The following is a 20504-nucleotide window of genomic DNA, read 5'->3' on the forward strand; positions in this document are numbered from 1 at the left end:
TTATTACTTTCAACCAGCTAAAAGTATTGATTAGTGAGCTCTGAAACAAACTAAGATTTATTCCCCCTTTGCTGTTATAATGAGCTCCACTCTTCTGGGAAGCTTTCCACTAGATGTTGGAGCGTGGTTGTGGGGATTTGTGTTCATTCAGCTACTAGAGCATTAGTGAGATCAGGCTCTGATGTCAGGTAAGGAGTCTCCAGTTCCAGTTCATCCCAAAGGTGTTCAGTGGGGTTGAGTAAGTTCAGGGCTCTGTGCAGGACACTCGAGTTCTTCCACTCCAACCTTCACACACCATGTCTTCATGGAGCTCGCTTTGTGCACAGGGGCATTGTCATGCTGGAGCAGGTTTGAGTCTCTTAGCTCCAGTGAAGGGAAACTGTAAAGCTACAGCACACAGAGACGTTCTATACAACTGTGTGCTTCAGACTTTATGGCAACAGTTTGGGGAAGAACCACATATGGGTGTGATGGTCAGGTGTCGACAAACTTTTAGCCATATAGTGTAGGTGTGCAGCAGGTCTGTAGTGCTGTCAGTGTGCTTTACTGCAGTGTCGCAAGTTCTGCAGTGTGTTTGTCAAGATTTCCTGCTGAGCATTTGTTGTATCCGAAGTTGTTTGAAAGTTTTGATTAAACACTTAAGACGCACACTCTCTCCTTTTCACTTTGAACCAGATCTAGGCTCGTGGCTGTATTGAACCCTGCCCATTTTTCTGATTCTAACTGTTTTTCTTTACATTCACTTCCCACTGGACGTAAAGATGTAAGTCCTCTGCCAGACAATGTACAATTTCATTAGACAGCAAATGAAACAATGGGTTTCTGTTCTCTGGTCCTGCTCACAAGGTCAGAGAGCACTTTGCTGTTGCCTTGGTTTGTCTTGTTTTGAAATCTGCATCTTCGTCAGTACATGAGCACGCAGGTGTATGGGCAAAGTCTCACTCTGACTCATCACCACAGAACAAAAAAAGATCCATTCCATTTTCAAGCCTCTGCAGACGAGGATGTGGACTAGCCAATGTTCCGATGTTTACTTTCTTATCACCAGAGCAAGTGCTTAAGAGAAAGCACGAAGGAAGCCAAAGGTCATCTAGGCATACTTTTTAATCAAAAGGAAAAAAGATGACTCAATTCTAGACATGCAACTTTCAGAAAGCAGATAAGGAGCTTTCAGAAAAAGAGGCAGAAAGATACACAATTAAATTCTGATGTGTTTTATACATCAGGACACACCAAAGAAAGGAATTTCTCTTCAGCAACAAATACGGCACATGGCCAAGCTCGCAAAGTCTCACACCTGCAACTTCCTCTTCTCCTCAGCAGGAAACATGGTGTCTCAGAAAAGAGCTAGAGTGAGTTAGGACTATGCGGACGAGCGAAGATTCTGGCATTTCTCCACAGAAATTCAGAGACACACAGGTCAAAGAGTCTCTGAATTTCTGTTGGCTAAGATGTGAATGTTGGCATTTTTCCTGCAGCGTCATTTGAGGAAGACGATTTACTAATGGAATACATTTATTTCAGTTTTGAATAAAGCGTTGATGTAACATATTCGGGTTTTACGTTATCGGTTAGACTATTATGTAATCTTAAATGTAGCTAGCTGTTCAGCTACAGGTTAAATCTATAAAAAAAACAAAAAATTCCACAGAAAGAGAAAGTGAAAGAGTAACTAAGCTCCACCCGACTAATTTGTTAAGTAAGAAATAATACACTTCAGACCCTGCTGTTTTCCCATAAGAGTACAATCTAAAGTGTGTTATTCCTCGTATACCACAGAGATTTGCCAATGATTACACTTTCTAATTTATTAAAGAACAATACGTTACACTTTTTAACTGTTTATAGTTACACTGAATGTTATCCATAAACTATAAAACTCTTCTGTTCGCTGACACTGGAGACTCCTTCCAAAAATGTGACATAAACGTCTCCTAACAGAAAACTTCACCACAGTAACGATTATATTTTTCTTTGTTAAAAACAACATCTTAATAATTCTGTTTATTATTAGTCTTAGATTACAAGAAGCGTCTGCCGTACAAGTCTCGCTGTTACTATAGAAACTATAACGTATTAGAACGAGTGCATTAATATAAACCTGTCACTTACGTTACAGCTGGAGCTACTGTCAGAGCTGCTGCTATTGAAAATTAATCCATGCCTTAGGATTCAAGAATTCGACCGTGCTGTAGTATAAACTATTTTAAACTATTTTAATAATCAATTAGCAGAAATAAAGGTTCATCATTACATCTTATTGTGTTCATCCATCAGAAAAAGAGTGGAGTCAGACACGCTTTCTGAGCTCCTGACATCACTGCGGAGGTGTGTAGGCACTTTAGAAGCTTCAGTTGGGATTTCGTTCACTGCCACTTAAAAATGTGGACACGCTAGATTGAAAAGTATGTTTATTATCGTCTTAAAGACATTTTGATAAAGGTTTAATGGTTTGAAATTTGATTCTAAGATAAAATGTAAATAATGGAATTAATGCCAATGTATTTTTCATTCCATTCAGTTCTCCATCTCATTAATTTCTCAATCCAAATGCATATTAATAAGTAGCTTATATTAAAAAATTAACTTAAAATTATCGCATCCCCCAAAAAGTAGTTTTCATTTCAATCTTTTCATCTAGAAGAAGCAATGAGGAGTCTGGCCTATTCGGAAACTTGTAAAATGTAAAGCTTCATCAGGAATACTATTAAGAAATTAAACTATAAAATAGATCTGATTTGCTTAACACTTTCATAGTGTTAATGCCTTCATTATGATTATAAAATAGTAGAAAATAGTAAAAATGCAGAAAAGTCATGTTCAGGAAAACACAAGCTATTTTTTTTTAAATGTTGTTTTGTATTTAGAGTGTGAATTTATTTTATTACATTTATTGTTAAAACATGATGAAACTTTATATGTAATATATAAATGATAGAATTCACGCTCTGGTTATTTCAACCTGAGACTTACAAATTAGGTTTTCTGAACTTGTGCAATATAACGATTTAATCGTGTCTATGCGATTTTACTCTTCCTTCTCTACGCTCCTTAAACCTGAAATGGTGGAAATGACCGTTTTCCTGTCTTTTTTTAAGGCTATCTCTTCTAGACAATTAAATTGTTTATCATGATTTTTTAAAACAGTAAATCCCGAGCAGGGAAAAATCAATATCTCGCAGGCCATGTAGTCACCGAGACAGCCACTGCTTGGCTAGTTAATAACAGTGCACTAGACATGTTTTGATGAATGTCCAAGGGATTCATTACATCATGTCCCATCGGTATCAGTGTCAAAAACAAGGGACTTTATTTATAACTGTAGAACTCCAGAAGTAGACTAGGTATAGAGAGTTTTGGTGTTTTGGTCTCTTCCTGCCCTGAGGCCAGGCTGAGTGAGGACTTTAAATAATAACCCTGTGCACTTTTCGCACAGTGTGACAATCAGCAATAATCAGTCTCCGTAATTATGGTTAAGTAAAGATGCAGTAAGAGAGTGGCGTAAGCATGGAAGAGAACATGCACGGGTACAGGGGCAGATCAGTTCAGGGCCGTTAGTGGTATTGTATTAACCTGCGTCAGTACCCTGTTGCTTGGAAACCCTGCGCAAGGCCCTTATTTTTAGTCCACTAGCATAGCAGGAATGCTTTTTTGCAAAGGGGGGTCTATAAAAAAAATCTTCCCACAGGGAGAAAAGGTATGCATCCACCACTCCACCGTACCTAAAGCTGAACAGTTTCTGAGTCGCTTGTTATTGAGTACACTGTAGAAAAACATGATTTTCTTTTAAAAATCAGTAACAATACATTCACGTGAAAAGCATAAAAATCACGGATGAAATGATGGAGAAACATTCTGCTAAACTAATGGAAATTGAGGCAAGAGTTAAAAACCTTCAGAAATTATATGAGCACTTTTTTATAAAAGCCTATGTGTATTTCTAGAGCGTTAAATGTTTCTTTTAATACTTAATACACGGGGAAGACACCTTAAAAGCAACCCAAACATCAGACTCCTTTAGGTTCCAGCTCGATGCAGAACTGTACAGAATCTGACCCAAAGTACGAGCAGTGACTCTGTTCAACTTTCAACTTTTCCCAAAGGTTAACATAATGAGATGGAGGTTACTTGGCCACTCTGTGACAAACCTTTGATGGGGGAAGGAGTAATACGGCTAATTTCCTAATAGGGATTAAGAAACACCCTGGCTGAGTGTACTAATGTAATTTACACAAAGCCCTGGGTGCTCATTAAACACTTCAAGAACAGGAGCGACAGGAGCGACTTGACTGAATAAGTTTAAGTTTTCTATTACACATGGCTACACATTTTCAGTCCATACAAAACACCTCTCCTGTAGGAAAGTGTTGTTATTGCACCGATGTTGGCTGTATTGTAGTAGATCTTAAATAACTGCTATATTGATGCAGCTCTAGTCTGTAATGAAGTCGATAAGATATAACTTTACAAAATCTCCGGAGAGATCGATCATTCAATGGGTGTGTAAAGATGCAGTGTCACTGCTGATGATAATGACTGCTGAAGTGGTTATATCTGGTGTCTACTGGCATATCCTCTGAGAGGATTACACCGAACCCACTGCACCGAAAACTCAACGTCTTTATAAACAGGAATAACCGAATATTATTACAAGCATCACTGGAAACTGTTGGGGACATGTGTGAATGTGAGAGGACGTCAGACTTAACAGTAGTAATTAATAGCTCGCTTGATGCTTCTGAACACAACCTCGTCCTTTCCCTGTGCTCCTGGGACTTTTTCCCCAGTGAAGGAGATTATACATGGGTTAGTATTGGCTCTGCGACAGCACTTTGCCAATAGGCTTTAAAGTTACAGCCTGTTATAGCTCTGAACATGCAATTAAATCCTAACCTGAGCAAACTGGTATTGAGTGCTGGGTCAGGGCCAGCTCAGGAGGCTAGGCTGAAGAAAGGAGAGCCAGGTTGCTCTCTGTGCTCCCTACTGCCAGCTAATCCCAGGCTAACAAACTGCCACGGCTGGCTGCCCAGACAGGATATGAATGCCACTGAGAGGTCAGAGTAACTGAACACAGCCAAAGGGTCCCAGTGGCCAACTTCTTCTGCCAACTCATACAAAGGCTTACGCCTTACACTTCTCCGTTTGGATTTATCTGGGGAGATATGGGACGCAAAGCCACTTTGGGACAATTTAATTTAATTAAATATCCAATTGTGCCCCTGGCTCATTAGGGGCAAAAAGGTTACGTGTCAATATTTTTTATTTTCAATTAACGCATCAATACATGTCTGTAAATGTACTGCTGGTCAATTCTGTGTCATCCCTCAACATCAAAAGCTTTTAAACAGAGATTCAGTGAGGAATGTGATTACGAAGCATCAAGCCTGTCCAGACACTTCAGACATGCCCTTAAATTTAATAAACTGAAGGGAATCTTGAGCTGCGTGTTTATTTGGTTTGCTCAGCCGCTTGTTACTATCCTCTAGAAAGGAGGCAGTCTGACACATGAGTTCTGCCATGATTCAGTGCCGAGTCACCCTTCCTCATTAATTTTCCTCCGCTGCTTTCCTGGACAAGAGCTGCTTGCTTCATCCAGGCTCTTCGCCCTTCTGTCAGACTGAACGCGTCCTCGATAAATCATGTCTCATCCGACAGGGAGGTGTGGAGGAACATATGTGTTACCAATGTGAAGCGAGGAGGACTGTAGAGGCACCATGTTTCCCACCTTCTCAGTTTTGACTGCACCTGTAATGTATGACATCCTTTCAAGTGTGTCTGTAAGATCCCTGCATCTGCTAAATGCTTACTACAAGGACACAACGGACGCATGTGTCATATAGACAAGTCACATTTTTTCCCCCCAATTTGGTTGTTTGCCAATTTCTCATCTGCTAGCCAGCTCTCGCCAATCTATTGTACTCGTACCTTGACCTCCAACATGGAAAAGTGCATTGGAACTCAAGCAACATTCACCTTGCCCAAGTTCTCTGGCTTAAACACACCTGATATATAATATACAATAATATGGCAGTGCAACAGTAAACAGTCAACAGTAAACATACGCATCATTTTATACTTAATAAAACTTGAAATGGAAAGACGTTTTAACAACATTGTAAGTATTTCTTACATATCTATGACGTAATTCTGTTGATTTCAGCCCGATTTTACAGGACAAGACCATTTTTATGAGCAAAGACGAACAAGACAGTCAATCTGTCTTATAAAAAAGTCATTTCACATCTCTAATAATGCAGAAATAACTAATGTAGATCTTATTAATATATTTATCAAATTCAGAGACTAGCCATACAAATATGATATTGCTCTGGCCATCCGTGTTCTTCCAAGCCGAAGCACTCGGACATGCTTAGATCTGAACTTGGGAAAATCAGCTTGGAACTTTCCGAGTTTTGAGTACAATGGATTGCAGCATAAGACGTGCTTCCTCTGAGACATGTGAAGCCAGCTAAATGCATCTTTTCAAACTGTTGCTCATGCTGCATCACAAGGCAGCGTAACATACTCGGAGAAAAGCGCTATCTGCCCTCTTCTGCATACACAAGCTCATAGATGCCTATGAATGGCTAGTGATTGACGGGGGAGAAAAAGTATGCCCCTCCCACCCAGGAAGCACAGCCTCTCTCAAGATCTTAACTCGTGATCTCCTGACTATTAGGTATACGCTCTTCTGTTGTATTAAATATATCCATTCTTCTTTTCCAGTGTATCGTGATAAGCGTTATTTCAGGTAAATATGAACAGAAAGTGAATTTTATATTAATAGAGGAAATACGTTTAACAGAACCCTAGAGTGTACGACTGTTACGTGAGCCCTGAACTCAGTGAAAATGAAAAAGCAAAACTCATAAACACTTCGGCCCACTGCGAGATGTTCTACATTTATGGGCTGTTTTGCTCCCTGTGCTCTTTCTGCTGTAAAAGAACACCTGATGAAATAAGCCATGCTGTGAGAGAGGAGATGTGTAAACGGAGGAAAAAACATTCTACTTACCAGGAGGGATGGAAAATACTTCAGAAAAGACTTCAGTAAATACTTCAATAAGTGTTATTTTGGAGGATTTGTACTTTACTCAAATTTTACTGAAAATGAATAACTGTACTTTTACTAAGTAAATTTACAAAAAAAACATACCTTTTACTCCTTACATTTTCATTTTGACCTTCGAAATACTCGTTACGAATCGAGATATTTTTCTTGTCCAGCTTCTACACCAATCAAATCAAATTCACATTAAATTTTTCAAATAAAATTGTCCAAAATTATGCTAGGTGGTCTTTGAGCTAATGTTCTGTTTTGCTGGATTTACCAACGATTCCTACAGATTGATGCGTCTCCTTTGTAAAAAATGAAATTAAAATTTGCCAACAAATTTAAAAAGCAAGGTAAGGTTAAGGTAAGTTAATTTTAAGCTTGGGGAAATTTGCTAGCTAACCAGCAAGCTGAATACTTCCAAAACATCCCAAAGACTTGCTAAGATAATTAAAAAGTCAGGTATTAACTGTTAATTTTTGTTCAAAGCATTTCTGACTATCATGCCAGTAGATTTTCAGCTTCAGCTACTTCTACTTTTAACCATGTAAGATTTTGAAACAATACCCATACTTTTACTTAAGTACTGTTTATAGGTACTTTTTCTGCCCCTGTTTACAACTGTATCATTATGTAGTAACATAAACTAGAAAGTACCAACTGTTGTAACTAACATTTAAGCAAACTAGATTCACAGATAAACACCTGAAGTGCTGATTTGGTCTAGGTGAGCTACGTTATGTTGTCTACATTATAATGTTACAAGAGGATAAACTTTACACCAAAACATACCAAGCAAAATAATGATCTCTTAGAGTGCTTTTGGTTCGTTTGTTTTGGGTTTGGTTTTGTTTCACACTACACAAACCAAAAAGCAAAACATGTCTGAGGGGCATGTATGGCTGAAAACATACTCGTAAATCTCTTTCATTCACTGCTCAGAAATGCAATGTTGGAAAAAGGTGAACAAACCTTTACCAAGTGTGGACAGAAATCACAAAAATCACCCCAACACACATGGAGATAAATAAATTACTACATAATTATGTGAATAAATAGTTTAAGACATTTTCAGTGTTTATTTTCTCTTTTTGTTTGTCGGTCCAATTCTCCAAAACACATCACATTTCCACAGTGCTACAGCTCTGCGCTTTGGCTCAGCTCATCAGCTCACGTCTAAAGAAAAACGCTGACACGGCATGTTCGATTCACTTCCTGCGGTGAGTCGATTGGGAGTCTAATCGTTTTCTCACTGAAATCAAACCACGCTAGAATTAGATTGGAACCGGACAGAGAATACGTCACTCAGATGGTCTCGGACCGGACATTTTGAACCACTCGAGTGTGACTGCTGTGTTCTCACCTGCTAAAGAATCACACCAAAGAGGGAAACACACCAAGGTTCGATTCAAACGAAATAAAAAAAAAAAAAAAAAATATATATATATATATATATATATATATATATATATATATATATATATATATAAGAAGCTAATTGGCCAGTCATTAGCATTCTATACCAGTTTTAACCACAAGGGTTAAGTGTTTTCCAAAATGCTATCATTGTAGTGATAAACACACTTTATTGTTTTTTTTTTGTTTTGTTTTGTTTTGTATTTTGTAGTGATAGCATTCAGGTGTAAACAGTTTATACAACATCTCCTTAAACATTAATTATAGCAGTTCCTTAAATACTGACTGGCCATGCACATCCAACGAAGGCACAAAACTAAACGGTAGTCGATCCCATGTCAGAGGTCTGTATCTAATCACCACGAGGTCACTGTCTTTTTTACTTGAAAAAAAACACTATTTTTTGCTGTTGCTGTAGTTGTTGTAGCATCTGGGTATATTGATTTTTTTCTTCTCATCCTTCTTCATCTCAAATTAGCAGAAGTGCTAGCGTTGCACATTTAGCGCTACTTAACAAGGAAAATCCCAAAGCCATGTTAAGATGGTACTGCAGACAAGTTTATTTAGCTGAGGTAGCATCATTTCCCTTGACTTCATGAACGTATGGATTTATTTTTTCGATTTTTGGGTCAGAGTACTTTTAGGATTAGGATGTAAATAGAGGCCTGAGAACTCCACAGAGGAGAAATAATGATGGGGAACATTTTAAAAGTCTCACGTATTTAATTCTCATTCACTATGCATGACTGCGCTTCATAATCAGGGAAGCTGGAGTGATGCTTAGGGGTAAAACAGCCGTGAATCTCTCATGTCTCAATTAACAAGTCATGCATAGAATTTTAACATTCCATGAATGGAATAAGATCCAGTGCATCAAAATTCAAACATACAATACTCTCTAAATATACGATGTCTGTAGAACAGTTACTTGTCAAATGCTATTCACTATATGGCCAGAAGTTTGTTCACACCTGACCATGACAGCCATATGTTCTTTTTGAACATCTCATTCCACATTTATTCTTCCTTTTTACTGTTATAATGAGCTCCACTCTTCTGGGAAGCTTTCCACTAGATGTTGGAGCGTGGTTGTGGGGATTTGTGTTCATTCAGCTACAAGAGCATTAGTGAGATCAGGCTCTGATGTCAGGTAAGGAGTCTCCAGTTCCAGTTCATCCCAAAGGTGTTCAGTGGGGTTGAGTAAGTTCAGGGCTCTGTGCAGGACACTCGAGTTCTTCCACTCCAACCTTCACACACCATGTCTTCATGGAGCTCGCTTTGTGCACAGGGGCATTGTCATGCTGGAACAGGTTTCAGCCTCTTAGTTCCAGTGAAGGGAAACTGTAAAGCTACAACACACAGAGACGTTCTATACAACTGTGTGCTTCAGACTTTGTGGAAACAGTTTGGAGAAGAACCACTATTGACAAACTTTTAGCTATATAGTGTATATAGGCATCGAAAAAGTATTGTTGTGGTATTGGCATCGAAGAACACCCAGCTCTTATATGCACTGCATTTAGAGGTCTCAATCCAGGCTTTTTTTTAATTGAACATATTCACAAATGTCAATGTCTTAGCATGAGATACAACAGTTTTTTGATCCTCTGAGAATAACAGAATAGCATCCTTTGTACTCAAGCATCAACTCATGCAACCACCAATATTCATAATCCTTATGTTTTAAATTCATTGCTTCACTCTTACAAGCCAGACAGACCCATCTCGACTGTTAAATGGTCATTCGCATAAATTGAGTCTAGACTGAGCCTGTCATGACAAATTATAACAGTAATAAGAATTTCTTCAGTGTCTGTCAGCTCTGTTTAGGAATGCTGCAGGGTTAGCGTCTATTGTGACATGCTTTAATGCAGAGAAATAGGCTTCGAGTACCTGGCTGTGGCTCAATTGTCTTTCTGATGACATGGTCCTTTTCACCTTCGCTGGACAGACATGGCTGATGACATTGGCTCATGGCTGATGACATTCTTGTACCGAAAAAAACAAAAGAAAAGGAGGACGAGCGCTTCCACTGGGCTGAGATGGTAAAGAACGGAGTGGCGTCTCTGACTGAGTCCCGTTTACCAGACCCATGCTGTATACTAACTCCTATTTAATGTATAAACAAGGATCATCAAACGGCTGCCTGGACACGGAGAGCGTTTTCTCAGGCTTCAGTCCAACAGCCATGAAGGCTACACAAAATATTATATTAAACTTATGATTTAGATTCGTTTCTCAAAGCAATTTAATTCAAGAACAGCGTCAATTCTGCATCATTTGCTCTTTGCTGCATAAACAAAGTACCACTATTCCACCTTATTTGACCAATGATGTTGTACCACATGACCTCATGAAATAACCCAAACCCCCGCTTATAGTGAAAAAGAAACAAATTTGTCCTACATGGATGTTTCACATCGTGTACTGAATATAAAATTCCCAATTACTAAACAAACGAAAGCTAAATGTATGTAATGAACAAACAGGGTGAGTGAGTCATGGCTACGCGTCGTCTTCCTCAAACCTTCGCAGTCACGCGTTACGCATAGAACATGTTGATTAAGACTTGAAGCTGCTACTGGCAGATTTATTTCAACCATTCTTACTGTTTTCGTTCATAAACATCTGCTAGAAAAGTGTAAGAATGTGAGAATTTAATACATAAACGTATTGTTCCTAGGGTTGGGAAATGTATTGATATAATATCGATATCATGATAAATTATGCTGCAATACGCTTTTCTGAGATATTGTGGATTATCTTTTTATAATTACACACTGAATGTCTGCAGCAAAATCTTGTATCCAGTCTTTAAAATTTGTACAGAATTTTTCATTTTTGTCCTTTTCAGGGATATATAATTAATCTTTTTTAGCTGTTAAATGAAAATATCATTAAAAACATGAAACCAGTCTTTTGCTGGAACCTATACATTGTGATACATGTAGTATTGCGTAATGTAGAAAATATTGTGAGGAAATATTTTTGTCATATCAACAACAACTTGTAAAAAATAGGTTAAAGAAATCACGGTCTCAATTCTAAGCCAAAAAAAAAAAAAAAATGATTCATATTTCATTACAAACAACGCAGCGCAAATCTATACTTCAGTCCAAGATTCATCTCAGTCCTCAATTTCATGTAAAATAAATTATATAATTGTATTATACACATGCAACTAATAAAGAAAGGACAAAGCAATAATCGATAAGCATGTAACATGCAAACAGTTCAGGCGATGAGCAAACTAGACTTTTCTAAAAAGCTGAAAAGAAGATGAAACCAGTTTCTGGTTTCTTCCCAACTCCCAAAAACATGTCGGAAGGTGAACTGAGACTAAACATGGCCTGTGATGGACGTGACGTACCCCTTCCAGGGTGTATTATTCCTCCCTCACACTCCGTGACCAAGACCAGGATAAAGCGTTTACTAAAAATTATGACAATTAAGATCTAATCCAAAGGCCAAAATCTTTATCGCTGTCATTAGGTTCTTGTAGCATGGCACGCATTTATGTTTTACAGTTAACACTTAACACTGTCTATATGAGATTTTTATTACATAAGCTTAAGGGGCTTACTATCCAAGTGCTCCTGCTTTTAATGAAGCACTCATTTAGAGTCTCATTACGATCTGAGAGCGAGAAGTTCACGAGACCTACAAAGAGTTTTTTGTTTTTCTTACTGAATTGCTAGTAATATTTTGCTAGGTCTGTGTGCAAAACCTTTGGAGTGGAAGTAAGTTGTAAGTAAGTAAGTAAGTGGGATAAGTTGACATTTATGTTGCTATGGAGACTAGCTATTAATTGTGAGAAATGCTGTTCGCTGGTTTCAGGGCATCGCTGGGAGCATGATGCAAAAAAATTTAGTCAACGTAATCCGAATGTTGATATAAAACACAGCAGGGCATGCTATTATAGGAAAATAATCAAGGATGGGGTGGTATGATGGGGTTAAGCCCAACCCACCCCCCAAAGTTGATTATTTTCCAACAACAACGCACCTCAGAGTGTTTTATTCTCCTTACACCACAGCAATTTGCCAACGCTTTGTTAGAATTTTATTTATTAAAGAATGACATGTATGTTGTATCCATTTATACTTACATTTAATGTTGTGGAACGTCCATAAAACAAGTTAATTCCTGTTCTCACTTACGTTGCAGCAGCTATAAACAGTCGTTCCCTCACCAAACTCTCTTTCATCACCCTCTTGAAGTTAAAAAGACAAAAACACGCAGCTTGTCATGTTACCGAGAAACGGCAAAGAAGCGCAAACTCCTCTGTAAAACTTCTGTATAATTCGGTGAGTTCTGTTCTGTTAAATAAATTTCTTTTTATTCATGTCTTTTTAAAAAATCTGCCTCAGTTCCAAGATACAGGAGGAAATGATTTGCTGCATTTTAGACTCACTAACTCAGTTTAAAATCATCCATCCACATTAAACTAATAAGACATGGCAGTGTTTTGCGTTATTTAATGTTAACCTTCTTCTTTTTTTTCTTTTTTTTTTTTATAAAATCCTAAATCTAGAATGATGTAGTACAACTAGATCAATACTGCTTTTACAAAAAATTAAGACTCAGTGATAAACACACATCACCTTATAAACCGTGAAGTGACTGATGTAGAAAAAGCAAATATTTAAAATTCAGTGTAAGGGGTTATGAAATTGTTCGTATTAAGCATACGTCGTAAATCCATTCATACGTTTACAACGCGTACTTTTTAATATGTAAAAAATGGAAACACATGATTGATGAGATGACTCAGTAAAAGGTATGAACTAAAGATAAAGTTTACTGCCCAGCCCTGTTTAATAGTCCAGACAAAATCCATATCTTAGGAAGAATTACAGCTGGTACATCGGATCATCCGTCGTACCACGCAGTGCTACATTCAACCCACCCACTCTATCTGTCTCATTTTACTATGACAGTAAATCAGTTTAAAACTCCTGCACGCAAAATGAAAGGAGGTGGTACATACATCACCGGCATCAACAATACAGACATGTCTCTGCACATAACTGTCATCAAACATCAACGTCCCTCTGCTCTGAGGTGCACTAGCTCACGACTTCACTGCTTCCTAGCGCTAATGCTGTTCTCAACCGTGCGGAGGAGCAGAGGAACATCAGCTCCAGGCTGAAAGAGAAGGGAGTTCGATCACACTTACAAGACGACAACTAAGTACATGTTCCCAGACCTGATTTTAAAAAATGAACTCTGCCTTCATTAGCAATAAAGCCCATGATCACAAACTCTCTCTCTCTCTCTCTCTCTCTATATATATATATATATATATATATAGAGAGAGAGAGAGAGAGATAGATAGATAGATATACATTAAGTGTTTTCTACAATACAAGAAAATGCTGAAGAAGGAAAAAAGAGTAACAGGGGAATACTGGATAAATTAGTTTCCATCTCATATTAGCATTTTAATAAAAAATATACAACAGCAAAGAAAAAAAAACCAAACATCATACTTAAAAGTGACAAATTACAGTGAGTTAAATTGCAAATTAAAGCATTACTGCATACTGCATTACAATATCCTGCTTAAAATACACATTAGGGGTGTAAACCTCAGGCTTACACCTGATACGATACAATTCTTAAGGCAGCGATTCGATATTTGATGATACCACTGAATCTGATACGATACGATACAGTTCAGGATCCTCCGATCGATATGTGACCAGCTTTGTTCAGAATCTGGAGGAAGTTGATAGATAGAGAGAAGGAATATTTTAAAATCCTGCTAGCCTATTAAATGACTTACACACCAGTATTACACAAAAGTATGAATTATTTTTTTTTTACACACCAGTTATTTGCACTCTTTCAAGGATTATTGCATCCATTCATTTTAATTGCTGTCTTTTAAAAATCGACACATAGATTCTGGCCCTTTCCAATTAGATTTCTCACTTCACTAAACATCTCATTTCTCGATTCACTTACACCTATTACTTAATTAGATTTTCAAAAGTCAGTTCAAAAAGATGCGCAAAAGTCTCAGGAACATGTGAAGAAAAGCTGGGAAAGCAAAGACGTCTTCAAAAATAACGACATTAAACATTTCTACATAAACAATTCTTCTATAAAAAGCAGTAAACCGGAATAAACTAAACAAAGTCAATACTTGGCATGACAATACTCTCGTCTGCATTTTTTTTTTGTTTTTTTTTAAATGCAATCTGTCTCAGGTACGCTTCTTAATCTTCTTAATCATCTTCATCTGGACGCTTTGTCACACTCGCTTCTATTTTTGCAGGTAAAATCTGTTTTTTTGTCTGAAAAGTGGTCTATTATGTATGTAATATATTACTGACATGCAAACATCTTTCTATAACATTTCTCTTTTTGTTGGAAAAGTCATGCTTGGAAATCTAAAATCTATTTTTTTTTATTTACGCAATAATGCAGAATCTATAACAGAAGCATCTATGACAAAATTTATATTCCCTAAGACTTTTGCATAAAACTGTACAATGAGGTTGTGCTATAGTGTGTTCTATAACTTTTGACTGGCAGAATATGGTAATGTAGTTTGCTTATCATCTGGCTGAAGGTCATTTCTAAAATCCAGGACAAAAATCAAATTTGACGCCAGATGAATAGCTCCTACTGACTGACTGTCCTTTCACACAGTGTGTACAGAAAGCCCCTGGGGTACATTATAAAGGTCGATAGACTTGAATTGCCCTGCTCTTTTTACGCCAGATGGACACATCGCTCTGGACAGATGCTGGCCATTCCAGTCACAATTCAATTCTTTAATTCATTCTTCAAGCTATTTTCATTTCACAGTGCTAAGTCTGGACCAGGGGCTTCCAGCATTCAGCTCCTTCTGAGATCTACTTAACCCCCACTGCTGAAAAGGCATTACTCTGAAACCTAACTGGCCTCTACCAGACATTCCTCTACATGTTTTTTATGATTATCATCATGTTATGCATTAGGCTTGTGTGATAGAGATTTTTCTCTGCTTGTGATTTAGTATTTAAAAAAAAAAACAGTGATGAACGATGTAATCATCCAAACCTGAGACAGAAAAATGAGTGTTTCAGGATTAAGGATGGTGAGTTTGGGTTTCTCTGTGGAGTTTCCGTACGCTCGGAGTTTTCGGGTTATGTACATCTGGACGATTAAAAACAATGTAGAAAACATCCCTTTCTGTCAGATTTCCAAGTCGATATGTAAAAAGTCTAGCGATCTCACGCACTGCGATGTCAAACACACTTTCCCTTTTTCGTCGTCGTCATGATTGTTGTCATGGGCATTCGTAAATATTCACTAACCTAGAAAGTTCAGAAGACTGGTACGCAAAGCAGACCTTTTCAATGCTACAAGTTTTTTAAAATTCAAACATTAATAGGAAAACCAGTTAGTGTTAGTACTCAATAACTGTCTAGAATCGTACACAAGGATGCGATTTGAGACACAAACGCTAGTTTGTTCAGTCTTGCGGACACGTGGTGCTGTACTGCGCTCAGTGTTTATGTTGATATTGTATCGTACGGACGCATTTAGAGGGATGTACAAGCATCACACTAAACTACCACAGGATATGCACGGCAGCCATCTTGTGTACTTGTACACTTACTCAAAAGCACGTATAATCCATCCTCAAGTGTAGTCCTGGAAGTTTATCATCATGGTCACAGATGTTCAGTGACTTTAAACCGGGTCAAATAAACTTGGCTAGTTTTACCACGTAGCTAAGTAAGCAAGTAATTGCAAACAAATATTCACGAATATTCAACGTAAAAATGTTTGCGTAATTAAAAAAGAATTTGGGTCAAATATGTATTTTTTCAGTATTTTTGGATATTTGTTAAAAAACTTCAGAACAGCAATATCTAACAGGTTTTCCAGACACACCTCATAGTGTACAGCAGGGTCCCGTTGTCCACCAGCCGCAGGAGTTTATTCGGAGTTGTCATGTTGTGAGCCACTGACTTTTTCCCGTTGTGGAAGAAGGTATCCGGAGTCCAGATCTTGCTTGCCAGAAGGTTGTTGAGTGGGAGAACCTGCATGGGTCCATCAAACTTCAGCCTCTCATCCCTCCAGCTCTGCCGGAAGAACACGTCAATTGTGTACTCCTGGAAGAGAGAGAAAGAATTAATCAGGATGGCACTTTTCTTTTAAAAAAATTATTTGATGAACAGCAGTGGAAAATGCTTGAGTAATTGTACTTTGTTGATATACTTAGATATTATTTTGGCGTATTTATACTTTATTGAAATGGAACACTTCTGCTTTTACTTAATCATATTTCTGAGAAAAAAATTACTTTTCACTCCTCATATTTTTTATTTAGACCTTCAACTTGCTCGTTACAAATCTCAAAGATCTCTTCTCCTGTCATCCATCCAGTGACTACACAATGTAGTTAGCGCTATAGCTATCCGTGTGCGTCTGAAGACGATGGATAATGTGTGTGAAGTTGAGGATGAGCGTCCCGGGCCCTACCTCAGTAAAATGTTTCAGTACGCTGGAGTAAACAAAGACTCGTCCTTTAACCTCTCTAGAAGGCATGAACTCTGTCTAAAAGCATGCTGAGGTAAGTCTAGCTAATTATTTTAACATTAATTAGCAATATTTAACTAAGTTAACCTGTTTTCTTTGCTAATACCAGGGTAGATTAGCATTGATTCCAGTAGCTAACGTAAACTGGCTAGCAAGTCAAGTTCATTTTACATTTTTAGTACTTGAGTACATTTAAAGATAGTGACTTTCTGACTTTCACTCAAGTACATTTTTGGCTTCCATTTTAAACTGAGTAAGATTTCGACACACTACCTATACTTTCACTGAAGTATGATTTCTCACTCCTGATGATGACTTTCTATACTCATCTGATTTAATGCCCTCTAAGCTAGAGAGTCTGGAGCCGAATGAGTCACGACTAGCTCTCCTCCATACTCCATTCTCCAAAAAGCCTGGCCTTGATTAGTCAAGATTCTTGCCTGACCTTTTACTTCAAAACATCACTGCGCTTTTTCCTACAGGCTTGTTGATGAGCAATCCTTAAGGCACACTTCAAATAATTATACTTGTATGAATATGTTTCCTTAGCCGCCACTCGCCAGCATAAAACAAGCCATTTTATAATTTTTTCCTCATACTGTCAATGCATAGATGCCATAGAAATGTATAACTTTAAACCAACTGATCATCCACTCAGTCTTTTCTGAGCATCTACCCTGAATGTGTCCAAAACGGAGAGATTTCAGCATTTTAGAGTGAGAGAGAGAGGGAAGGGGATGAGACTATGCTATGAATACTGCAATGCTCAAATGACCTTGGGTTTTTATTTGTTTTTTTTTCCCCTGAAGTCATTCAGGAGTTTTTAATGGGACTTGTATAAAAGGCATCCATAGAAGAGCTCATATGAATTACAAATGAAATCATAAGTGCAAGAATCCACTTAAATAGAATCAATTTCATTGCATTTGTTTCCTGCATTAGTTTAACTCTCGCCTTGCCTTATATAACACATAGTTACGGAGAAATTCCCCACTTGTATCCATCCCTGATAGCTATAATGGCTTTCAGAGGGAACAAGAAACTGGTCTGTTAACTGTAAATGTACTGATATGACAAAATTTTGATGTTTTTTTTTTTTTTTTTTTAATGATGGATAATGTGTGTGTGGTTGAAACAAGCGTGCTGTATACGTAACACCGATAACATTAGCATACATACACAATATCACAAAAAAATCTGACGCATTTAATGTATGTTTTTATAGCTTTATTTAAAATAAAAAGCTTTTCCTGCAAATGCAACAGAAACATTCGCTTCTACCAGTCTTCAGGCTTTTTCCACAATAACGCACATTAGATTATATTTCAGATAAAGTTGTACCCTTGCTATTTGAGGACGTGAAGTTTGAAGTGGTTGAGAGAATGAACAGTGCAATACTAACTGTCCTGATGAGACCTACAAGGTTTTATATAAGACATTTCAGGGTTTTTTTTATTAAATTATTATTATTATTATTGTTCACAGCTCAGTTACATGGTTTTATAAGATCGTTGTTTTGTACTATACTGTTTTGAAATAAAATCTTTTATCTTTTGTCTTGATATTTGTATTATTTATGAACCAAACCCATTATAGTTAAATCTTTGTAGAATCAATACACTAACATGTTAATTATCAAATAATTTAATCAAATCTTTACAATCTCCTTGCCATCAAAACTCCCATCAAACCTAAAAATAGTGTAGCATTAACCTATTTAAGCTTCAAACCAACTGGGCTAATAAAAAGATTTAAAGCTAGAACAACAAATCATTTTGACAGTAGAGAATCAAAAGCTTGTGCTACTGTATACAAACATAATGTAAAGAAATTATAATACAGATATTATATTGCATATATTTTCTAAAAAAATACATATTCATGACACTCCACTGTATTTCCTGCTTCTGCCATGCACTAGGGTTTGATAAGTGAGCTAGAATATATTTTATTGTTTAATTGTAATTGCCTATTTTCATGCCTTTACACTCTAAATACTAATTCAGAGGGTCCCAGTAAAGCTTATCAGAGAAATTAGAACTTTACGCAAACCACGTTACCTTTAAAAACACCTTTGCTCAGCCTCTAAAGAGACCAGGATGCTGGTGATCGATTCCACATTCATATAAAACCGCATAAGGATTCAAAATAAGGGAAATAAGTTATTTCTGAACAGTAAGACATCTGTGGCATAGCTGTTGGTGCCAAATGGGCTGGTTTCAGTATTTCACAAAAAATGAACACTGATCTCCAGGATTTTTCACAAACAACAATCTGTAGAGTTTGTTGTTTGTTGATGAAATTCTTTGTTGATGAGAGAGTTCAGAGAAGAATGTCCAGAGCTGACAGGAAGGCTATGGTAACTCAAATAACCACTCTTTACAACCATGGAGAGCAGAAAACCATCTCAACATGCCAAAGCTTGAGGTGGATGGGCTACAAGAGCAGAACAGGAATCTGAGGCTGCAGTGGGAACTGAAACTAAACAACTGAAGACTAAAAAAACACCATGAACCATGGACCCAACCTGCCTTGTGTCAACAGTTCAGGCTGGTGGTGGTGGTGTGATGGTGTGGGGAACGTTTTCTTGGCACACATCGGACCCTTTAATACCAATCGAGCATCATGTGAACCCCACAACCTATCTGAGTACTGCTGCTGACTACATGCACCACTTTATGGCCATAATTTATCATTTTTTAAACTCTACTTCTTGCATGATAATGTCAGAAAGTCGTCTCAAACTAGTTTCATGAACACATGATGAGCACAGGGCATTTCACCGGCCTCCTCGGTCCCCAGATCTAATCCAGCAGAACATCTTTGGGATGTGGTAGAATGGAAGATGAACATGCAGCTGAAAAATCTGCAGCAATTATGTGATGAAATCATGTTAACAGGGACCAGAATCTCAAATGAAAGTTTCCAGCACCTCGTAGAACCCATGCCATGAAGATCTGAGGCTGTTCTGAGAGGAAAGAGGGTCCTACCCTGTATCAGTATGGTGTTCATAATAAAGTGACCAATGATGAGCCTCCACAAATGTTGAATGCAGGTCCTTAGTTCAGGAATTCTGGCTCTTTAAAGGCTTATGTTCATATTTATACTTAGTGACAAAATGGTTTTAATGAATGAAATCCCACTTATATGTATCTATAGACCACAACGTGACATTAGTCTCTTAACATGTGAAGTATGACCAAATACAAACTGAATCACTCTTCTATCCTGAAAAGCCCCAGGGATCTTGATATTTTGCATTCTGCATAAACACCAGAATTCAAATTCAGATACAATTAATACCTAACTCCATTTCAGATTCAGTGCCAATAAAAATAAAAATGTGCTCTTTCGAACGGCTCCCAGAGGCAAGACGGACTTGTACCTCCGGTGACATAAACGCTGTTCTCAGCATCGCTGTTCTGTCTATTCCAGCATCTCTCTTTTTGTTTCGATTATCAAACACTTTTGTGTAGCTTTGCTTAAGGCTAAA

At 37.6% G+C, this 20504-nt stretch overlaps 1 protein-coding gene across 2 annotated transcripts in view; it reads right to left on the reverse strand.

The window, feature by feature from the left end:
• The window catches only part of LOC113541817 (gamma-aminobutyric acid receptor subunit alpha-3), a 108835-nt gene that overhangs the window by 41215 nt on the left and 47116 nt on the right, over positions 1-20504 (reverse strand). For both annotated transcript variants that reach the window (XM_026939013.3, XM_026939011.3), the window contains one exon: positions 16364-16584. In XM_026939013.3, the coding sequence (XP_026794814.1) occupies positions 16364-16584 (221 nt within the window). The remainder of the gene's footprint in view (positions 1-16363; positions 16585-20504) is intronic.

The sequence above is a fragment of the Pangasianodon hypophthalmus genome, chromosome 15 (assembly GCF_027358585.1).
Source record: "Pangasianodon hypophthalmus isolate fPanHyp1 chromosome 15, fPanHyp1.pri, whole genome shotgun sequence".
Taxonomy (NCBI): Eukaryota; Metazoa; Chordata; class Actinopteri; order Siluriformes; family Pangasiidae; genus Pangasianodon; species Pangasianodon hypophthalmus.